Below are 22,599 nucleotides of genomic sequence, written 5' to 3'. Positions count from 1 at the left end.
TAACTGAGAGTAGGACTGGTTTAATAAACAAGGTCTTCATAAATGACAGTGGATGAGGTGCTCGAGCTGTTTGTTGGCTGCCCTGGGCTGCTCTCTTTGGACACGCCATGCAGATGGTTTGTAACATACTTGGAAGAGATTTCATCCTGAGGAAGTTTGCAGTAACAAGAAGTACTCGTGGTTGTGAAAGAGCTCCTGTAGGAAGTGGATCCTGGTTAAAATCAGAAGAAAATCCTGTGAGGAAATAATTTTGTACATGCCTCAGTTTAAGTATGGATGCACTTCAATATGCATATTCTAAACAGATATTCTCAGTCTGATCCAATCAAAACTCTGGTAGAATTAACACTCACCGTTAACCTGCAGTAGTTTGTGTTTTACAGAGAAGCTGGGGAACTTGGGTGAGGTTCTAAAAGAACCAGTGGAGAAATGGATTCATGACATACATGGGCTCTCCCAGGGTATCACAGAGAGCTGCTATGTGCAGGTCGTGGTTGCTCACCCTCAGACCGATCTCCTGACCCTGTATCTTCCATGTGGGCACTTCTGGTAACACTGTCATTTTCGCAGCAGTTTCCTGTTTGATATTAACTGTGCTGTCCTAACTTCTCTGCAAGGCAAACATGGTTTTTGTTGTGAAATGGATGACTTTAAAATTACAAGTGGACAGGCAGTTTTAATTGAAGTCGAAACAGAGTTAAATAAGCCTGAAGTAAAGTGCATTCTGCTCTAGCACAACATTAACTCCTAAATAAATTGTGAGAAGCCTCGGAGCCCTGTGCTGCCTCTGTACAGCAGATGGCATTACAGGTAATATTTATCATACTCCAATCCCAAGGCGAAGAGAGTAGGGAGGGAGTACTGACGTCAGCTGCAAGTGAATCAGTCTTAATACAAGCTGAAAAACTGCTTGTGCCTTCAACAGTCGATTACATTGTACAGCATTTCTGCTTTGTGCTCCCCCTCGTACTTATTAGTCTGAGCAAGCCTAGCGAGAAGAGTTCATTTCGTTTTGCAGCTGAAATGATCTGATGGAAGTGGATCTTGGACTTTGAGGTGGGAAGATTCCACGCGGCTGCTGTAACCAGGGGAATGCCCTTTGCTCCAGTTTTTGTGCCAAATTTGTGCATTTGAGAGTTTTAAACAGATACCACTTGGCAGGATGTTGGCTCTGGGGGTAGGATAGTAGTACTGAGTGAGACAGCAGCGTACGTACAGAGATCTATCAGAGCTGATAGTGAATAGTGGGCAAAACCAATCCTCTTGTATTTCATTTCAAATGGGGGTTTGCTGTTGCATTTTTTCTCCTGAGAGCCAAGAGATCTTCTGAATGAAAACCAAGAGCAATCCTTCATCTGGGGGAACTGTCATCACACCGGAGTGAAAGAGTTCAGCAAAGGTTAATTATTATTACGTAAACAACGTTGTCTTGGCTGCCTGGGCCAGCTTGAGTGGATGACCAGGGATGGAGGGATGATGAACTGCTCACGGCATGCCCTCACTGAGACACAGAGTCATGCTCTGCCGAGTCTATTTGACAGCCTGGCTCTCATGCTGAGTTTCTCATTCTGTGAGGCATAAAGCGCTACAGAGCGTGTCCCATCCTGCTTTAGGAAATGCATCGTGATGGGGCACGAACTCGTGCTCAATCGTAAGTGAGGTGGGGGATTACAGATGGAGAAGCGGTGTGCACTCAGTGTGGGACAGAACACCCTGTGATGGTGAGAGCTGTCTCAGAACACCCCAGCACTGAAATCTGGTGCCTTCAAGAAGGAATTTGGCTGGGTTGGATTTAGCCTAGAAGGGGCCTGGACAAGAAGAATGAAGAAAGAATGAGTTCAGGGAAAGAATGACTGTTGGGGAAACTCTGACAATATGTGCTTCCCTTTCCTGCTCTAGATACAAAGAGGCGATGAGGCAGCAACCCTGATGGCCATGGTTTAGGTTGCTCTCTGAGGTCCTTGCACTTTCTTTCTGCTCATAAAGAATTACAAAGAGGCAGATTATTTTTAATGAAGTTTGGATACCATTTGCAGCTTTAGGCTGAAGCGTTTCACACGTCGCTTAAACCTCCAGCACTTCAAAGGGGAGGAATATTGTCTGTGTCAAGGCGCACAGCAGCCAAATGCACACTGTGCCTTAATGCTGTTAATGACAGTGCTCCAGCAGTGCTCCTGGCAGGCTGTATCCGTGCTGTACACTGCACAGCTTTTCCTTTCACCAGCTTGGGGTTCAGCTTTCACCCCTCCCTCTGCTTGCTGCCTGCCTTTTGTTTTGCTGTGTACATATTTCTGGGCCCCAAGGCAGGCACTCAGTGGGTCTTTGCACGTTCAGATCTGCCTGCCATGAGCTCCAGCAGCTCCAAACCCTTCTGCACAGCCAGGGCTGTAAGCAGGGACGGATCAGCCCTTTGGGGTCTCCATGTGCCTCCTGACAGCCATGGCTTTGTCCCATGTGCAATGAGGATAACGGTGCCTTTCCCTTGATGATCACACTCTGCAGCCTTATCTTGGAACGCTCTGACCTTCCATAGGCCATCACTTTGCCCTATATAATGAGTGGATCCTCTCCACTTTCACCTATTTGCCCAGAAATCACGACCATCAGGCGCTGCAGCGAGTTGGCATTACACATAACCACACACTGCCAGGGAAACATGAGTTGTTATCCTTTAAAAACCATTTTTAACGTCGAATGACTCACATAACCCTCCTTAATCACTAGAAAAGCGCAAATAGCCACCGAATCCCTCGGAGTTATTCCGAGCACGCCAGACATGCGGCCCGATATGGGCGTGGAGGGCACATAGCTGCGTTAGGTGTTGAAAACATAATTGTACTAATGAGAGGTAGAGCTGTGGGCTGTGGTGAAGGGCCGGAGTACAACGTTCACCTCAAGGCCGCGACCACCGCGACTGTGAGGAGATCTGAGAGGACACGGGTTTACCTCAGCGCCGCGGGGGATGCTGGGAGCGGTGCCTGTTATCGCCCCGCAGTCCCTATAGGAGGCGTTGTCGCACCCGCCGCGCATGCGCGTTGCCTCGAGGCGGGGCTGACCTCCCCGAGCGCCGGGCCGTCAGCTCTACACGCGCGGGGCCAAGATGGCGGTTGCGGGCGGCGGGGAGCGGGGGCGGCGCGGAGAGGAACGGCGGCTCTGACCGGGGTTGTGCTCGGCTATACGGAGAGAGAACCCGGGGGAGCCTCTGTGGGGCGGATCGGGAGTAGGCACAGCCCCTCCCCTCCCCCCTGCGCGGGGGTGGCGGAGGAGGGCGGCAGTCCCGGCCGAGAGGAGCCGGTGTTTGGGGTGTGAGGGCGGGAGCCGGGCCTGAGGGGAGAGGTGGGCGGGGGGAGGGAGAGGGGCCGGGCTGAGGAGGGGCGGCCCAGGAGCTGCCGGGCTGAGGGACTGAGGGGCTGCCGGGCTCCGTGGTGCTGCGAGGCTCCGTGGTGCTGAGGTACCGGGCGCTGTTGCTTTGCGGGGCTGAGGTCCGGAGATCCGGAGGTGTCGAGGCGCTGCGGCCCAGCGTTGTGGAGGCGGCCGGCCGGCGGGCAGCAGGAAGGCTGGCTCGCTGCAGGAGGCGGCTGCGCCGGTGGCTCCCCGCGTTCCTGGCCTTGGGCTGCTGGGCGCCCCACGCCATGTTCTCGGTGCTGTCCTATGGCAGGCTGGTGGCACGGGCGGTGCTGGGCGGCCTCTCGCAGACAGACACCCGTGACTACAGTTTGGTGACGGCCAGCTGCGGCTTTGGCAAAGATTTCCGCAAGGGGATCCTCAAGAAAGGCATGTGCTACGGGGATGACGCCTGCTTTGTGGCCCGGCACCGCACGGCAGATGTGCTCGGTAAGTGACGGCTGTGGGGGTGACCTCGGTGACAAAGGGATGGAGGTCGGTGGTGCTCTGCAGCTGCCTAAAGCCCCAAGCTTTGTGCCTTTATAGGAACAACGGCAGGGCTGCCATCTCTCCGGGCGTGCTGCTGGGATGGGGTGGTGCCGAGGCCAGCGGCGAGGCCCTGTGCTTCATATGGAGGTGCCCCTAAGGCCTGGTGGCTGTGAGAGCAAGGAAACACCTTCCTAGGTGTTTTCCTCCCTTTGTGCCTCTAAAAACTAGCGGAGCACCTGGTGGCTGTGATGCATTTCTATGTAAAAGATCCCTGAATCGGACACTTCCTTATTTTAGTGCATGCTTTGTCCTTGTCAAGTGAAAGGCAAAGTGACATTGAGGCTGGTTTCAAATGTCAAACTTCAGTTTCGGCGGGTGCTGTGTGTGTTCTGATCGCTTGCTCTGCTTTGTGCTCATCTGCAAAATGGATCTTCCCAGCTCAAATTTAACATTGTAATGGGACAAGTAATGGGATTATATAGGTAGTCAATAGAGTCTTTGCTTTATGGGAAGTGTTGCTTTGGACAGTGCTTGACCTTTCTCCCTTGTAGTCAAGGTTGAATGTGGTTGACACTTTGCAGAAGTTGCTTTGCGGCGATGGAAGTAAATTTACTGCAACTTTAACACTAAAATAAAAATAAACTTCTTGGGTTTTTTTTTCTACCTATCATTTTAAATGAAAGATGCTGAGTATTTGCTGGAGTGTTTTACGGTGTGACAGCGCCTGGAATAATTCAGTGCTGTCACTGTAACTTGCTGGTTAATACAGCTGAAACATTTTTTTCAGGCCAGCTGTAACAGGGTGCTAGGCAACAGTATTGCTGCTTATCCTACAAGGGAGCCTGTGCTGTGATGGTGATGCTACAGCTCTCAAGATGTGAAAAACCTGCCTGTGTATTTAGACGTTTTGCATCTTTTCTCTTGTGCATGTTCCAAGGAAACTTTTTCCATTTAGATCAGCTGTTGGACAACCACACTCCACCATGTGACTACGGCTGGCTGCCTTTAGGTTCTTAGTAGGCCAGCACTGATAAATAAGTAATCTGTATTTGCCCTTAAGAGAAATGCAGGATACTCTTCTTGTCTAAGTGGATTCTTTGCATGGTGTAGGTTTAGACTCGTCTGATGATGTTTAGGGTTTTTTGGCCATATTTGGTCGTTACCATATGAGGATTTCCAGCTTGTCTTGCCTTCCAGCTGGAATCGACAGAGAATTGCATTTCTAAGTTTGTCTTTGCATTAATTTTCATGGCAACTTGACAACAAACAGTTATAACTCCACTTAAGGATCAAACAGCAAAGACAGCTTCAAACAAGGATGTCTTAAGTCCTTAACAGGAAGAAGAGACTTCAAATAGGAAAGCTGTTTTCTTTCCCTGTAAGGCTGTTTTCATGTTCCTTATTGCTCTTTCTAATATTCATGTGTGCCAGTAAAGTGAAACTGCGGTGTATTCTGCAAACATTAACACAGGATCGCTTCCAATGCAGTCTACCTCAATGCTTTTTCTTCGTTAGTAGTTCTTAAGCTCCAGGGCACAGGAGTTTTCTCCTTGTTTCTGCTATTGTGATCATCCCTTTGCTCTTTCTCACCAGCTGTTCAACGCTGATGCCAAAGGGGTTTCAGCAGGTTTCCTGCCCTTGATTCCTCTTGCTCTCATTGCAAATCTGAGGTTCCTTATCTTTCTTTTTCTTTTTTTAATGAGCCTCATGCATTTTGTACTAACTTAATACCTCCCTAACTTTGCACCTCAGAAATCTGCTGGACTGTGGCTTTAAAAGCTTCATTTTTCAGAAGCAGTTTAATGAAGAGGCTCAGGTGGTTGCAGTGAAAGTGAGTGCTGTACACAACAATACTTGTAGACAACAGTAAGTTTCAAGTTAGCCTGCCCTGGTTGTCATCAGTGACAAAACTATAGCAGATAGGAATTTAAGACTCTTCCGTGCCAGTCTTTCCCAGAATCTCTGTATGGAAAGCATGCCTGTGTGGGATGGATACGGGCGTGGTGTTACAGAGAAGGAGCTACTCCCAGCCACTTGGCATGAGTGCTTGGGGTTTCATTTTCTTAGGTCAAACAAAAGCTGGCTTGGGCTAATGAGGCAGAGTGTTTACAGCAGATACAACAATGCCAAGCGCTTCTTTTGTGTTATGTAGGCTGTATAGTCTAAAAGTTGACCATGTGTCTGTTAGTCTGTCCTTCAGCCTCACTGCAAGAAAATGAGAACACTTATGTAGATGGGCGTTATTTCCAGCCCTCCCACAGTCATTGGTGGGGGTCTCTCTCTCCTTGTTGAGGTCTCTTACTGGTGTACTTGAAGCTTTGGATCTTTAGCTCTTATTTTGACTTCTGGCTGGTGTATAACTCTTATATCTGCTTGTTCCCATTGTGAGCAGGAGGAGGAGCAAGAATCTCAAATCCTTGACACGTCCTTTGGGATCCCATTGAGGGAAGGAAATAACTTTACTACTGATATTAAATTTCTGCAGCTTCATGCTTCAGGCCTGCGATCATTTCTGCTGCTGTTTGTACCTTTTTGTATGTTTGCTGTTCGTGCTGCTGTTGTCCAGACCCTCAGAACATTACAGAATGAGATGATGAGAAATGAGGAATATTGGAAGGTGTCTTCTTGAGCGGGTAGACATGTTGATGCCTTAAACCATTCCTCTGTAGCTTTTAAGATTAGTGTTTTTCCAAGCTGAAAAACAAGACTTCAGACACTAACACCTTTGTTTCTTTCTAGTTAGTATATAGGTATATATTCTCTTAACAAAGCAAATGGGCTTTGTCGGTCTATAGATGCTGGGATGTTTCAAGCTGGTGATCTTTCTCTGTTGTTTGGATCTGCCTTTTCTTGCTTATTCCTGCCTTATCAAGCTCTTGTTCTCTTTGCAGTTTTTAATGGATTTTCCGAACTGCTGTGTGACTCATGATTGAAACATTGCAGCAAGCAATGTGCATCCCGTGACAGCATCACTTCTACACTGTCTGCTGGGTAGAAGTTTGGGTGTAGCCGGTGTGAGTTGGCTTGTCTTCCAATCTACTGCTGTGGCAGCACAAGGGGTAGGAAACAACTGGTGGCAATGGTAGGAAACAAGTGGTCAGCAGCAGGGCACTGTTTGTCCACTGCAAGGTTAAAGTTTGGCAGCTGTTCTATCTGCTGCAAATCTTGGTGATTTGCTTTGGAGCTGTAGGGCAGCTACTCTGCAGGGAGAGGAATGGTGCTGTGTGTGAGAATTAAGTTTGTCATCAGGCTGCATAGGAGGTATGTGACTCCCCAGGGAGCGCTGAGGCCCTCAGAAGATTGTTGGTTTCACTGGCATCAAGAAAAGGGAACTGCAAGATATAGAAGGATTTGTAGGTGAAATGTCAGAGATGTTCTGGCAGCCACATAGGAGGAATTCTTACTCAGATGCCTGAAGGTCATGTAAGACTGTGTTAAGTGGTTTATTTGGTAGCGTACCTATTAAAGAGATTGCTGCTAGAATTTACCAATGCTAAAGGAGGCGAGTGGTCTGCTTAGCTCTGTACAGTTTTACCCCCTTTCTTGTGAGAAATCGAGACATTCTAGAGGGAATGATCAGTGATTTGAAAAATGCCACAGACTGTAATAGTCCAAATGAGGGTTGTTTTAAACATGAGAACAAGTATCTGCATTTGCAGAGGAATTGCAGGTTATTGAGAAACATCTCCGTTAGAATCATGTTCACTGACATACTTGTATGTACAGCTAATCCAAATGTCAGCAGAGCTGCTAAGCACTGAGTGTAATCTCTTTGAAATGTAGTGGCTTTCTTTCTGAGGATGAAGCTAAAATCTGATGATTCTTCCTTGCCTCTGTTACTGGAAGAAAATCGTGCAGAGTCAAAGCGTGTGTCAGAAGGCACAGAAGGAAATAAGCAAAGCACGCAGTGTTCTAGGTGAGGCACTCAGCATACCTATGTTGCAGGAAGTGTTATTGTCCTCTTACACCTTTCAGAATCCACTGAGCAGTTGGGTAGGAGAGAGACCTGGAAAAAGCAGTGGTGTATGTGGGGGGAGGAGATAATATAAGGAACTGCTTCTTTCTCCTGGAAGTAGGTGCACAATTCAGTGCTTTCAGTTCCTTGTTTCTCCTACAGCCTCTTGCTTTTTGTTCCTCCTTGTCAATGAGCCATTTATTCTTCCAGTACATTTGAAGGTAATGCAAGCTGAGGACTGGTTTATACCATTTTAAACCAAGGTTTAAAATGCACGGTGTGAATAAGTAACCTTTCCTTTTGTAACTAGTTACCAGTGGAGCCCCATCTGCCTTTAGGAATGGCATCTAACCAGGCACAGTACACAGCGTGTTCCATGGGGAGCCTGAAGGAGGGGTGTTGGGAATGGCTGCTATGTGGCTGTAGCATCCCCATCCCTGCCTGCTGCCACTCACACTGCTGGAGTTGCCAGGCTGTGCAGCTTATCTTGTCACTGATAAAACTAGGAATCTTATCAGTTTATCTCAATTCTGACGTGGTGACGAATATTAGGTGCTGTATTTCACACTCGGGTAGCACAACAGATTGTGCTTTTGTTACCATTTTAGTCTGTCCTCTGTGTCAGATGCAAAATAAATCCAGACCCATAAATACATCCTCTCAATGTGCTTTTATTAGTGAATCATGGCTAATTTGGGTAATGTTCTCCAGAATCTTAAAGTTCAGTTTGATGAGTGGAACATCTTACGAAGTTTGGAGTGTTTGCATGCAAGATCAGTCCCTGCAGACATGCCTGTGTTTGCCTCGTGCCTCTGTGTGCCCATTCTTCATAGCTGAGAGAGCGTTTTGAAGGTGTCCATCCATCTCTTGAGGCATTTTTGGGGCGGGGTGATATTTCTGGCTTCTGACCATGGGCAGGTTAGTTTGCCAGCTAGAATTTCCTCGGGTAAAGCTATTTGTATTAAACTTGGTTTAATTTGTATCATGGTTTTGTTCTCAGCTTTTGTTCTGAACATCGTTTCAGCTGGCTTTTCATCCCATGTGCTTTCAGCAGTTTTAATAGCAATTTTAATGAGTTTCAGTGTCTTCACTCCCTCAGCTTTGGTGACTGTGCTTTGTCTTGAAACCTCATTATGACTGTATGAGACCCTGATGCATCTTCAGAAGTTATAGTGGGTTCTCGGGCTGACGTGTGCCTGGTATTTAAGCTGACAGTGGTGTTGGTGTGTTTTCCAGCACAAGGCAGTGTTAACTCTCACTGATTCTGGAAGGTCTCTGTGACTGGTATAACTACTTGAGCAGCTCGCCTGCTGTCATTTACTGTGAGGTTTTCAGTTGCTTTATTTACAGTGGCAGTTCATTTAGCCACAGGTATTTCAGTGTCTCATGTATATTTGCGTGCCCTCTGCATAGGCTGACACAGGGAACTGATCCATTTCTATCAGGTGAGTTTTCACTTGTTACTGCTTCTGGAGACTAAAATATCCCATGCTCTCCTGTTCCATGTTTACAATGTGTCATTCTTAAGTTTTCTCAAACTTTGTTCACACTTACATCTTTATCAGTAGGAAATAATAATTTTAAAAGTATATTCTTTTCCACTGAGTTTATATTGAGGATTTGAAGATACTGCCTTTTGTTTCAAACCCACAGAGGAAGCAGGACACAATGGCTAAAGACAGAGAGAACTAGAATTACACTAATGTGAGGCAAGAGCAAGGAAAGTGGATATGTGCTGTGTGGTGTAGGGCTCCTTGGATGCCCTGTGTGCTGATCTGGATGGCAGCAGGGCCTGCTGGCTGTGTGCCTGAGCAGGGGGAAGCGTTTGGCTGCTCGGGCAGCGTGCCTTGGGAGCCAACAAGGTCACCTAGCTTAAATTAAATGGCTTGTCTTCTTTTAGAAATGCTGGTTAAAGGAAAAAAGACTATGTAGAAACCCCACATTGTCTGCGTTGGGTGAGGCAATGACAGCAGCGTTGTGCACGTGGCAGTGAGCTGCTGAGCCATGTGGGGCTGAAACATACGGCAGGGTGTGCTTGTGAGTGTGCTGGTCCAGTGTGCTGCTGTGCCAGGGATGGAGGAGGAATGCCCGGCTGTGTGTTGGACCTCCTGCAGGTCAGGGCACCTTGTGGGCATGGGAGGCACTGGCAGCGTCCTTGTGGCTGTTATAGCTTACAGAAAGCAGGCAGCAATACAGAGCAGAGCACGGTGTGCTGCCGTGCTTGTGGATTCAAATTTTCTGCCTGGTTTAAGAAGTGAGCAAAGAAAATCAGGTGGTGTGCTCTTATTTGTACTTCAGAGTTGATTCTGGTCATTAACCTGGTTGGCTGCTTTCTGTGGTGGCTTGCTTTCTTGCACTATATACTAATGCTGTGGTGTTCCTGTTGAAGTATTTCCAAAGAAGGCTAATGCAAAAACAGTTTACTGAGCATTCAGGGGAACTCCATAACTTCTCACCAGCTTGTTTTGTAACAACCTTAGGAACCGAGAGCTGGACAGAGGAACAGAGGATCTGGACAGTGTCTGTCAGACAGTGCCCTTTTCCTTGTGTCAACCTTTTCACTGAAGCAATGCCTGCTATGATCAGCTGGCAAAATTATGGCTGGACTGTGCTCATCTTAAAGGGAAAAAAAGCTGCTCATCAGGTCACTGAATGCAAAGTTCGCGTTATCATCCGAACTGGTGCCCAGCTTCTATTTCAAGTTCCAGATCAGAGCAAAAACTTTTCTTGCTGTACTCTTACTCCAGCCTGGCTTGAATGGCAGCAGAAAGCATGGCTTTAACCCAGCGTTATCGTGAAGCTGTGGAAAGGGAGGATTAGTTTTCTCCTGAAGAGAGTAGAAGAGGCGTTGTGGGGAGAGCCAGGGCTGCTTCCATGTGAGCTCCGTACCAGAGCCTGCTGTGAAGAGGGGAAGGCAGGGATCTGCCTTCCTGCACCATTCTTGTAAGAAAGCAAGTGGACAAAGCAGGTGTCTGAAAGGTTGTGCACTATTTTTGGGAGAAATCTGATTAATGTTGATGGGCTGTTCAGAATCTGGTTGTAACCTCTTGTCAGATTATAGTTCGTGCCAAGGCCGGCTCTAAACCTTTCGTCTCAGTTTCAGATGGTGACCGATGTGAAGGGCGTTCGTAGATGAGGCAAACTTGGTTTTTACCATCTCAGTCAGATTTCCATGCCTTTGCTGGCAGTGCTTTTCTATCTGGGGACACCCTTCTGTGGAACAGTCAGGGCTCTGGAAAATAGTTGAGATGAGCACAGCTGCTGTTTTATTGAGATGGTGTGGCTGTGGACCTGGTCAGGGGGTTAAAATGCTGGGGATCTTTTGTGACGTATCTGCTGCGTTACTCCTGACCCAGCTCAGGCGTTTCATCTTCTACAGTGTTTGTCTAGGAGATGCCAGAACTGATTTTCTTCTATGTATGAGACAGCAAAAGTGTTTTTCTTGCTCTTATTTCCACTGACAGCAGCATCATGTTGCTGTGAACAGCAGCACGGTGATCAACTGTTGGTCTCTGACCACCCCCCTTTCACATGTGCGTCTTCAAGACTTGCCTGGAGTCGCTCAAATCTTGTGAAGCTTTGGCAGAATTCATCTCATTTTCTGTTTTGAGTGACAACAAAAATAACTGGACCACGATTGGTTTTTGTTCTCCTCCTTGGCTGAAATAAGCACCAAGCTGTCCTTGCAGACAGACACAGGTCCCAGCTTTGTGTAGTCTTGCCTGTTCGTTTGGGGTTGGGTTCTATTTTAAACACACGTTTAAAACTGAAGATTCACTTCAACAAAAAAAGGCCGTGCTGTGTTTTCTGCAGTTATCGAATATAATACGTGTTTTGGATAATGTTCCTGGTCACATAACTCTTGATTTCTGTTTGTTTTCTCTTCTAGGAGTAGCAGATGGTGTCGGTGGCTGGAGGGACTATGGGGTTGACCCTTCTCAGTTCTCAGGGACTCTAATGCGAACATGTGAACGTTTAGTAAAAGAAGGACGGTTCGTACCAAGCAATCCTGTTGGGATTCTCACTGCAGGTTACTGTGAGCTGCTGCAGAACAAAGTACCTTTGCTTGGTAAGAGGCAAAAAAGAACGTGAATTGGGTCTGTCTTATGCTATTTACACATATACTTAAGTACATGCAAATATTTATATGTATCTAAACACATGGATGTAAAAATAAGTAAATATTGATGGGAAGCAGCCTTTGTGTGTGAGGGGTGATTCTTTGCCAGTGCTTGCAGGGAGTCTGGAAGATGAGTTTTGCAGTAGAATGTGCTGCAGCTTGCACTTGCTGTGCATAAATAGTTCTGTTAATTGTGGCGTTTTGCTGAAGCTATGCAAGTAGAGAGTTTTTAATCATAGGTGGATGCATCTGCTTGCTCCTTGACTCGCTGTTCCTGTTGTCCTTTATGTCCAGTGAACTTTAAACCTAACAGGCTGATGAGAGTGACTTATATCACCCGATTACTGATAGCCTGTAGTTTTTACAGTTCTTTAGAAAGGAGTCATTAGAGATGTTTTTGAATGCAAACAGATGCTTAGCATATTCTGTGTCAAACTTGATTTTAGGCAGTGCAATCTATCTGCTTTGGGAGTGGTGAACAGATAGAGAGGCAAAATTTGACCTCTGCTGACAACCTTGAAAACAGAACATGTTTCTGAAGGGCGTGTGACCTCTTACACACCAGGAGAGCGTTACCCGGTGTGATACACGTGCTTCTCACCTGACCTTAAACTTCTATGCCAGGAGATTGCTGTGTAAGCTATATATAGCTTGTCTGCTGAGCTTAGCACAGATGTTCTTGCATTATATGTCTAAAGAATAGGTTCAAACCTCAAATGTGACCTTAAGTGTCACCAGAATAGCCATAGTTGTTAATTACATTGGGCTTTTCCACATATAATAGTACTTATTTGTAGCTGTAAGGGATCCACAAAGTGGGCTGCTGGTGAAATCTCCCCCAACTCCTTTGTAGATGGAGGCAGCTCTGCTTGGTCTGACCTTTTGGATCCCGAAAGGTGGCATATGCTGAGTCACAAGGTCTGCATTCCGCAGTGGCCTCCTAGTTACACTGTGCTAATACAGTTAAAATTTGAAACTAGTGCTCCTGCCTGAACCAAAACCAGAGCGGGAGCTACCACAGCAACGGGCATTTAGGATTCACTTCAAACCAAAGGGAGGGAGACAACTTCATTAGGAAAGTTTCATTAGGCTTGAACTTCTCCTTCCTGCTGCGCTTTAACTCTCAATTCTCTGTTCATCAGAAGTGAGTCTAGTAGGTTGATTTTAAATGAAACTGAAGTGGGAGGAAATTGTGGTGTTTACTTAAATGCTGTTCCTGTATTGCAGGACAGTGCTGGATGCTGTTGTATATAAGACATGAATCCTTCCAAAGACACTGCTCTGACTCTCCCTTCACTAAGAGTGGAGAAGGTCCCGTATGTTCAGTAGAGAACAAATGGAGTGTGGGGTTTTCCAGGCAGCTCCCTGGACTAGAAAGTGAAACATCTCTAACACGTGATGCCTCGGGCCAGCTGGCCTCCTGTATCGGCCATACAGTCATAGCTTAGCTCATCTGTGGTCTGTCCTGCACATAGGTCTGCTTGGAAACCTCTGCTGCAAAGATCTGTAGCATTTTGCCTTATTTAATGTGTATTAACTTTCATTTTGCATTAATGAGTGCTTCCATTTATCCTGATTTGTAAGTTTTGATAAATACTTGAGATGCTGAACAATGACTAAAGGCAATGAGGGAATAAATGCTTTCTGTAAGGTGAGCTTGTCCCTGTATTCTGCTTGCTTTCAGGAAGCAGCACAGCTTGCATAGTAGTTTTGGACAGAACAAGTCATCGTTTACATACAGCCAACTTGGGAGATTCTGGATTTTTGGTAGTCAGAGGAGGAGAAGTAGTACATCGATCTGATGAACAGCAGCATTACTTCAACACTCCGTTCCAACTGTCGATAGCTCCACCAGAAGCAGAAGGAGTTGTCTTAAGTGACAGGTAAGATGGGAAAGGATCTTACATTTGAAATCTGCGTAGTGATCAGCTCCCAAAAGGTTACAGTTTCGCTGCTTCAGTGTTCCTTGTATAATGCAGCGTAGCACATGGGATTTAAATGTGCCCAGTGGCTTTACCTGCCTCCACGTCCTTCAGGTGCTGCAAACACTTCTCACTGTGTGCATGATAAACTTTGTAAGCTGTTGCACAGTCAGAAGTCATTGGGTTCGTGCTTACTCATTCAACATAGCATGTTCTTACCATCTGTAACGAACTCTGGACACATTCTGATCCACAGAAGAGCGCTGCCTGATAGAGGTGCTATAATGAAGGCTGCAGCTGCTGGCTGTGCTGATCACCCTGCACGAGTGGCTCGTCTTATCAGCAGTGTTCATTCCCAGCCCCTGTCTGTGCTCCCCTGAGACTGCTTTGGAGTATGCTAATTTAGAGATTTTGGCAGCGAGTTAGCAGGGCTTGAAGAATAGAGCGGAGGGACATGTGACTGTACCTCGTGGTTCCAAGTGGCTGTGTTTCCAGCAGCATATTGTATTTGACCCAAACGAGCAAAACTCCGTTTGGCGGAACACCAAGCTGGGGAATGAGAGTATTAGGAAAGGACAATCTGTACACAGAAATGAGTTGTTTCAGAGGCAGGCTTCTTCCCCTGAGAATGTCAGGCTGATAAATCCTGTGGCTGTGTCAAGCCTTACCAGTAAACTAAAACTGGAGAGGGAGAGCAGCAACCTGTGAAATACACGTATTAAATACAGCCCTCATGTCAGTTGCTGTATGGTCGTTAAACTGATACCTCTCTTCTCAACACAAGTGACAAAGGCATCTTCAAAGAGAGATGGCAGTAAACACAGAATGCAGTAGGCACCTTCGAGTTGGATATGAAGCTGTAAATCTCAAGTCTGATGCCATAAGGACTGTAAATTTGGTGGCAAAATGATGGCTTTGTTGGTTTGCCTTGCCTTGATTTTGAAAACGTTGCTTGAGAGCTGGTGGTCAGTAGGTTCATTCTTGCACGTGGTTTTATTTCTTTGTGAAGCTGCAGAGAGGAAGCTGGTATAGAGATCTGAAGTCAGAGCATTTAAATAGTCCAGCTTCTTTATTAGACTAAAATTAAACAATTGTTTGAAATTCCAAAACTATTAAAATCTCTCTTTTTTTCTGAAATTCTTTGTCTTTTATAAAAAGAGTCCCCCCCAAAATAGCATAAGGGTAGTTAATATCGTCCAGTGGAGGTCAGGGAAGCAAAGCAATCTGAGTCATCACACAGTAAGGAAAGTGCAAGATAAATGAGCTCCCACACTTGGGTTCTGAATCATGATTATAGCTTTCTGGCTAGTTCTGTGCTGTTCTTGACATTAATTAGTACTCATCCTTGTTGTCTGGATGGTTTTTTCCACTTAAATGTTTTAAATTTGGTCTGTATCTGGGGATAGGCAGGCAGCCTCAACTCTGACCTTCCTGAAGGTGCACACCACTTGATGGTGGGATTGGGTTGGAGGCTGATGGCCCCTCTGCTTTCTTGCACAGCCAAACAGTGCGGTGTGCTGTCACTTCTCTCTTCTAAAGAGCTCTGAAGAATCTTTAAAATTGAAGATTTGTCGTTATGCTGCATCTGAGAAACAGATCCTACAGCAATATTCATGGCCAGAATAGGTGTTTTCTGATCTTGATATTGCATGATGTTATCAGATGTAAATAATCCAGCCAGCTGTGGTCTCCTGTTAGTGATATCCAGACATGTTTCCTATTCCACTGCCACATAAAATGATTGAGAATCCTTAAGTGCTGTGGCCATTCCCATTATGAATTGTCCTTTCAAGTGCAGCTCTGTTACATATTTAAGATGGGTGCAAAGGAAGCCCTGAACTGCCATTCTACTTAATGGTTTCCATGGAGATACACTTGTGAAGCAGATTAGTTTGCGGAATTGTTCATCTGGGAATTGTAAATGCAAATCCTTTGTGTAATAGCTGGAACATCACCTGTTTGCAATCACAGCTCTTTTGTTGTAGCTTTCTTGACAAGCTTTCCCAGTGCAAAAGCTCCAGTTAGTGATTATTTCTTTTATTTCTAGCAAAACACGTAACAGTGGTGAATTACAAAAGCTGTCAGTGTGCTAGTTTGACGTTGCTTGGTGCCTTCAGAAAGGCTGGGGTCCATTCTTTGACATATGTCGTTTTCACAGCCCCGATGCTGCAGATAGTACTTCTTTTGATGTCCAACTTGGAGACATTATTTTGACTGCAACAGACGGATTGTTTGACAACATGCCTGACTACATGATTCTGCAGGAGTTGAAAAAGCTGAAGGTAAGTGTGAGGGATTCGGAACACACACCTCACAGTTACTGGCATTTCTTTTATGGCTTTTGTATTATACATAAGAGGCCCGCAACAAAGTGCTGTCGTTTAGATTTGCCAGTTGTAATACCATGTTTGAGCAGGTATGTTGGCCCTGAAGTGCTCCCTCTCGGATCTGCAGCCAGGCTGGATCTCGAAGCAGCAACTTTGGCACAGATCTGCTGAGCAGCAGCCGGCAGTGTGTCAGTGGCTGCTGTAAGACAAGGGGACGGGGCGGGGGGCTGGGGAGAGCTGGTAGTACAGTAGCAGGATCCACTCCTCACTATGTCCATATTTATTTGCATTTGCAGTTGTAGATGAAATATGTGCAAATACAGCTTTGTCTTACAGGTTATTTGGGGCAAGGGAAGCTCGATATTTAAAAATAATGTATAGTTTTCTGAAGACGTATATAAGTCTGGACTGTCTGAGTTGTGGGCAGCGTGTGTGTGGAACATCAGATCTAAAAACAAACAGCAAACACCTCTCAGAGAGTTCTCCAGGTTATGACCACAAATACTCCTTTTAAATAGTAAACATACATTAAACCATTTTACTTTGCGTGAGAGCGTTTAGCTTAAGGCTATTTACAGAAAGGAAAGCGTGCTGGAGAGGTATCAAGATGTGTAACTTCCCTGAGGGAAGCATTTTGATGTTCTGAGATGCAAAGGAGGGGAAGGTGCAGAATTACAGTGTGGTTTTAAAAATACTGTGCCTGCTCTTATCCTGCAGGTATGTAATTGTGAGGTGGTGCCAGACAGAATGGGTCCTTGCAGACAAAAGGCTGGAGGCCTCTGTCTGCACACGAGGTGGACTCCTATGCTTCCCATCTGCAGTCTCCCCTCTCCTTTTCTCTCTCGTTGGTGCAGTGATCGGGGCTGAAATAGCAGAGTGTGCAGCTGTGCTGTGAAAGGGAATGTGGGATCGTGCTACAGCACAAGCTGTCAGAGGGGCTTTAACCTGGTTAGCAAAGGTGATGATGGTGCAGGAGATGTCAGCGTGCTGTCGTGGGCTGGAAGGTCTGATGTGCCAGCTGCTGATCTGCGTGGCATTGCTTATGCCACTGCTTACTTCTGTTTGTGGTACGTCCACCTTTTTGTTGCCCAGACAGGAGGTCAGCAGAGCTGGGTGCTGGAGATTTTACTTCTCCGGAAAAAGTTGAGCTCCATCTATTGGTGCAGTTGGGAAAGGCACCGAAGTTCCCCTTAAAGGAAATTCAGCCCTAAGTTCATCGTGGAAAAGCCCGCTGAGTCCCCAGACTGCGGGAAGACTTTCTGAAATGACATTTAAAAGTAGTTACCAGTAATAGGGGTGGTTGTCATGGTGTGTTGTCTCCAGTAAGGAAAGCATAGAAGTAAGGCAACAGGGATGGTGGAGAAGATGAAAAGAGAATGTTACCCTTAGAACTTCCACTCTCGTTAAAACATTCCTCATCTGTCTTTGAAAGTGCTCCTTCACACATGTGATAAGCAGCGGCCTCATCTGTGGGCAATGCCCTCCAGTCAGGGAGCTGGAAAACTGACCAGCGTCAGCAAAACAAATAGCAATAGAGACTTCCTTACAAGAATGTTTTTTCCTTGTTAATTTAGAACTCCAACTATGAGAGCATACAGCAGACTGCAAGAAGTATTGCTGAGCAAGCTCACGAGCTGGCGTATGATCCCACTTACATGTCACCCTTTGCACAGTTTGCATGTGACAATGGCTTGAACGTGAGAGGTAAGATTTTCTTTTCTCCTCCTCCCACACTCGCTATCTTTAAGAAATCTTCAGTAAAGTTCTGCTTGAAAGTCCAATAGGAAAAGAGAGTGTTAAGAAATGTGCTTGGCAACAGCACCAGTGCAGCGCTGTCGGTTTGGCAAGGACCCCGGTTCTGACACAGGTCATCCCAGGCCCCAGCTAATAGCAGCCTCCTGGGGGAAGCAGCTGGAGTGCACAGAGCTCCATGCGCTGATTTCTGTTTTCTTTTTCTTTAACACGGACTCTCCTGCTGCAAGAATCCAGCCTGACCGAAGCTGTGCAGGCTCCCAGGGGAGCTGTGCTTGACCTGCTCCTAGGGTTTGTGTGTGACAGTGGATTTTTGTTGTTCAGTTGTGGGGTTTTGATTTTTTTTTAAGGTCTTCCATTCTTGATGCCAGCTGTTTGGATTTCTTTCTTTCTGACCTTTGTACTGTTAATGTCCCAGCCCTGATCTCTGTTGGCTCTATTTCCTATGCTCTAGAGCAGTACTAACGCCTGGCAGAGTTCAGAGTCCCGTCAAACAATTGTTTTTTAATTATTAATTAGAGATGTCCTCACTGTCCCTGTATCAAGAAGGCAGGATTTCCTGCAGCACCTCAGACGCCTTTCAGAAAGGTCGATAGTAATGAAACTGCAGCTCTCCCAGTCCGTGACCTTCGCCGTAACAAAATACCCCTGAGCTATTTCTGTGCAATGCACTGCATTGCTGTAGCCCACTGAGTCTCGGAAAGTGACCGCTACAAATGTGAGTAGCTCTTAGCAGCGTCTCACTACAGCTCCAAAGGACAGAGCTTTGGTGGTCTTTTAAATGCTCCCCTCAGCTGTGTTTTGGAAGTGGAGGAATCTTCTCTGCTTCAGGTCTTTAATATTAAAACTAATTCACAAGGAGCTTTCCATGGGGGAGCACTAGAAGACATCTGAGCGTGGTTTGACATCATGCTTTTATTCTTCTTATATTACAGGGGGGAAACCAGATGACATCACCGTCCTTCTTTCTATCGTAGCTGAGTACACAGACTGACGTGCCCGCAGTGCCAGCTGCCCGTGTTTCCATTATCCCCGAGCTCCCAGCTTCACACGTGTGGTTTCCTGCTGGCAGGATGGCTTTCTTCCTTTGCAGCTGATCTCAGCAGCCGGTTTGTGAGCTCGTTGCCTGTCCTGACACAACTGAAGTCCTTGTTAAGAACCACTCGTAGTGCACTGGTCTCTGTCTGCCAGCAAGAAGTGAAGAAGCAGCTCAAGGCTTGAAGCATGTCTTACAGAGCTTAGCAATTGTCCATAACAGGGGGAGGATCGATCCCACGTTGTTACTGCGTTTGAAATGGTGACTTACTGTCAGATGAATAGAATTGGTTTATCATCTTTCAGACTAGATTCAATAGCTAAAACCTCTACGGGAGGGCATATTATTCTATCTGCTAGAAACATTCACTGTTTGTTAAAGGGTATGTTACAGAACACAGTTCCATAAGCGTAGTCTTGTTGCAGTGATAGCTGAGGTTTCATGTTTCTAAGCTCCGGTTTTCAGGAGGTTTATAACTGCTGTAAACATTCTGCTCTTGCCATACACGGTGTCAGCCTAGGAGCCTTTTCTAGCGCAGAGTTTCAGAAACATACTTTAGGTCAAGTTATATGGATGCAAATGTGTTTCGTGATTTCAGGTGCTTAACTGTGATCTTAAAAACGTTCTGCAGATCATTCGTCCATATTGGGGCTGGTATCTGGATGTTTTGGCTGTGGATAACTATCTTTTTTAAAACAAAAACTACAACTCTGTCTAAAAATAATAGCTGAGGTGGTCGAAGCTGAGGTCCTCCAAAGCATTTTAACCCATCTGACCAGCACAGGGCGATACAGCGTAAGTGCTGCAGCGGGAGGCTGCGCAGAGATCAGCCTCAGCTCCGCGCATGGTTAATTTTGGTACATAAATCTGTTAATGTAACGTAATTCGTATGAATGTTGCCATTCTTGCTTGTGTAGAACAGCACGTGCTGCACCAAGTGAAGTCCAGACGATCCTCGTTTTCTCTGGCTCCCACACTCGCACCTCTTTTCTTACGCTGTGGCAGCAGCAGTAAGTACAGATGGAAACCATCGGTGGGTAATGAGCAAAGCCTAACATTTCAGAAACTCAAGTTTAGGGTTTTCGGAACGAACCTCGATGATGTTTACAGTTATCTAACAGCCACTTTGCAATATTACATTTCCTTTGGAATCACAGCAGCTCACAGCAGTTCCCCTCCCCTCCCCCCCTTGTTTCCAGCAAGCTTTCCTTTCTATTCCGAGGTTCATACAAATAGCTGATAGCTGTAAAGATATATATATTTTTGGTCAGTTTTTCATTAACTTTTTTGCTGGTAGAAGAGTATGTAGAAATAAATTAAAGCCATGTTTTTATATATAAAAAGTCGGGTAATGTTGATGTCTAGGTGAGTGCAGTTAAACTCGGTCGGTAAGCAATCTTACCTGCTCTCAGGAGGAGATCTTTACTACCTGGTTTATTGCATTAAAACTGTTTAAGTTTGAGGTTACCTCAACTTGTTTAAAGAATTTTTGTGGACTTGTACTGTATATTTGCGTAACTATGTCAAGCTTTTATTTAAGATCATTTAACATGTACCATGTACATGTCATTTTACTCTATTTCAATGCATTGTGCTTGTAACAGGCATTTCATTTATAAGGAGTGATTAATTTGGAAGCTCTTCGGTAATTTATCTGCTATTCCTCAATTGGCGTAATGTTACGTATCTATTTTGAATCACCTTGTAACTACTTGTCAAAATGCCTTAACCACCCTAAACTTGACCAAAATCGTATTTTGGTGAGGGTCTGGGGAGGATTACGTTAACGAAGAGGAGTTAATGAGCGATACGTGGAGCGGTGGGTGACTTTGCACAAGTTGTCAGTCTTTGCTTTGGAGTTGAACAAGCTGTTCTCCCGTCTCGTTAGAAGGAATGTATCCATGCTGCAGTACAGGGCTTTGTTTCTCCTATTTGGGAGGGTTGTTTCCCTCTCAAATCTGGGTATCTTCACGTTTTATTCTTCAGTATTGACTGTCGTGTTTCTTCATTGGAGCTGATTTGATCAACTATTTCCCTTGAACTTACCTTAAAACGATGCCCTTGTAGACCCGGACTGTTTTGCACTCTGACTCCTCGCTCTCACCACACTCATTTCCAGCCTTCATTTGTTGTTTTTTTCCCCCCCCTCCACTTGTTAGAGCTATAAATTGAGATCAGACAGATGAGTGCAGCAGAGCTGTGTGAGGTGTTGCATGCGCTGTGCTCTGCCTCTGCTGGTCCCGGGCCTGGAATCCTCCATGGGAGAGATTCGGCCGCCTCCCCAGGAGCGAACTGTGCTGCCTGCAGGGTTGGAGCCTCTGCCTTTGCTGCTGGTGTTGAAGCAGTTTGTAGCTGAGCGCTGTCTGTAGAGCCATCTGCCATCTGCCTCACATCACATCACCCGGTTGGGTTCTTTTCTTTTTTTTTTTCCTTTTTAAATAAAGAACAAAATTGGATTTTAATGTACAAAAATTCATGAGTTTTTCCCTCACTGGACACACCAAAGACCAGTAAAGCTGATAGCTTTTCCATCTGTTTATAAAGCAATACTGTATTATAAAGAACCGATATTTTTATCACGCGCTTGTTTTTTGTTCTGTTTTGTTGAAGATATGCACTCTAAACATATCAAACCTAATTTCTTCCTATGAACTTAAGCTGTCTGCGCACAACTAATTTTTGGAAGAGGAAATGACAGGGCCCGTATTGTCAAAGTACCTTTAGATGATGCACGAAGCTGAAACGCTTCCGAGGAATTTGGGGGCTCTTGTGATTGTTATGAGGAGCATCCAGGAGAGGTGTTTGTGGATGGAACATGCAGGAATGGCTTTGGGTGCTGCGGGATATTCCTGTCAGCTGTCAGAGCTGGGATGTGAAGGGATCTTTGCGGCACCGCGCTGTGTAACGGGGCGTGCAGGAGTTGGGATTTCTGCAGCTGTGTTACTGGGTGTTAGGGGTGAAAAAAAGGGCTAAGATGTGAATTGGAAAAAAGCCTGTGGTTCTGTGCTACGTGGCCGGCTATCTTTGGGAGTCCTACGGCATACAGCGACTGTCTGTGTGTGTGTGTAAAGGTTTGGCTGGGGAGAAGAAAACAAAGATTTGGGACCAGACAGGACTGGGAGAGGTGTGAGGTGAAGCATTTCAGGAAGGAATCTCCATCTCCATCCTTTGTACAGGGAGAAGCCAGGCTGCCTGTGTAGAAACAGAGTGTATGGAGTAGTTTCTTCCAAAGATAGCTGAGATAATGAAGCAAATCAGAGTCTGTACCTAATGAGGATGCTTTTCTTTTGTTGTTGTTCAATGAGACTATCATCTATGCTTACCTAAGAGGCGAATATGTGAATTTCATGTCTGAGGTATAACTTATGCAGGAATAGTTGTGTAAATACATTTAAATGAATTGTAAAGATATTTAATAAATATAGTATTTATACTAAAACGTGTTGGTTTTGATCAAAGTTGTCTGCAGAAACTCTGTTAGCGGTACAAAGCGCAGGTCAGGTGCTGCATCACACATGGTGGATGTGGGTGATGCCTTTCTGTGCCCGGCTGCTGTCACTGACCCAGTGGAAGAGATAAGGGAAGGGAAAAGAACAATCCAAACCTGACACATT

The 22,599-nt window shown here is 45.7% G+C and overlaps 1 protein-coding gene across 1 annotated transcript; it reads left to right on the top strand.

Moving 5' to 3' along the window:
- Positions 1 to 3,066: 3,066 nt before the first annotated feature.
- On the top strand, positions 3,067 to 22,424 carry PPTC7 (protein phosphatase targeting COQ7). Its single transcript, XM_015877882.3, has 6 exons — positions 3,067 to 3,834; positions 11,718 to 11,897; positions 13,633 to 13,831; positions 16,029 to 16,152; positions 17,772 to 17,901; positions 18,885 to 22,424. Exons 1-6 carry the CDS (start codon positions 3,633 to 3,635, stop codon positions 18,941 to 18,943), a joined length of 894 nt encoding a protein of 297 aa, XP_015733368.1. The 5' UTR covers positions 3,067 to 3,632; the 3' UTR covers positions 18,944 to 22,424.
- The last annotated feature ends 175 nt before the right edge of the window (positions 22,425 to 22,599 follow it).

This window comes from Coturnix japonica, chromosome 9 (genome assembly GCF_054131305.1).
Source record: "Coturnix japonica strain WE chromosome 9, WE-NBRP24, whole genome shotgun sequence".
NCBI classification, from domain to species: Eukaryota; Metazoa; Chordata; class Aves; order Galliformes; family Phasianidae; genus Coturnix; species Coturnix japonica.
The sequence above is the reverse complement of the archived record's forward strand: the minus strand, read 5'-3'. Positions and strand labels throughout refer to the sequence as shown.

Coding starts and splice junctions, on each gene's coding strand:
- PPTC7 (XM_015877882.3), top strand. CDS start 3,633: ATGTTCTCGGTGCTGTCCTATGGCAGGCTGGTGGCACGGGCGGTGCTG. Junction 11,898..13,632: donor GAACAAAGTACCTTTGCTTG/GTAAGAGGCAAA, acceptor GCTTGCTTTCAG/GAAGCAGCACAGCTTGCATA. Junction 13,832..16,028: donor GGAGTTGTCTTAAGTGACAG/GTAAGATGGGAA, acceptor TCGTTTTCACAG/CCCCGATGCTGCAGATAGTA.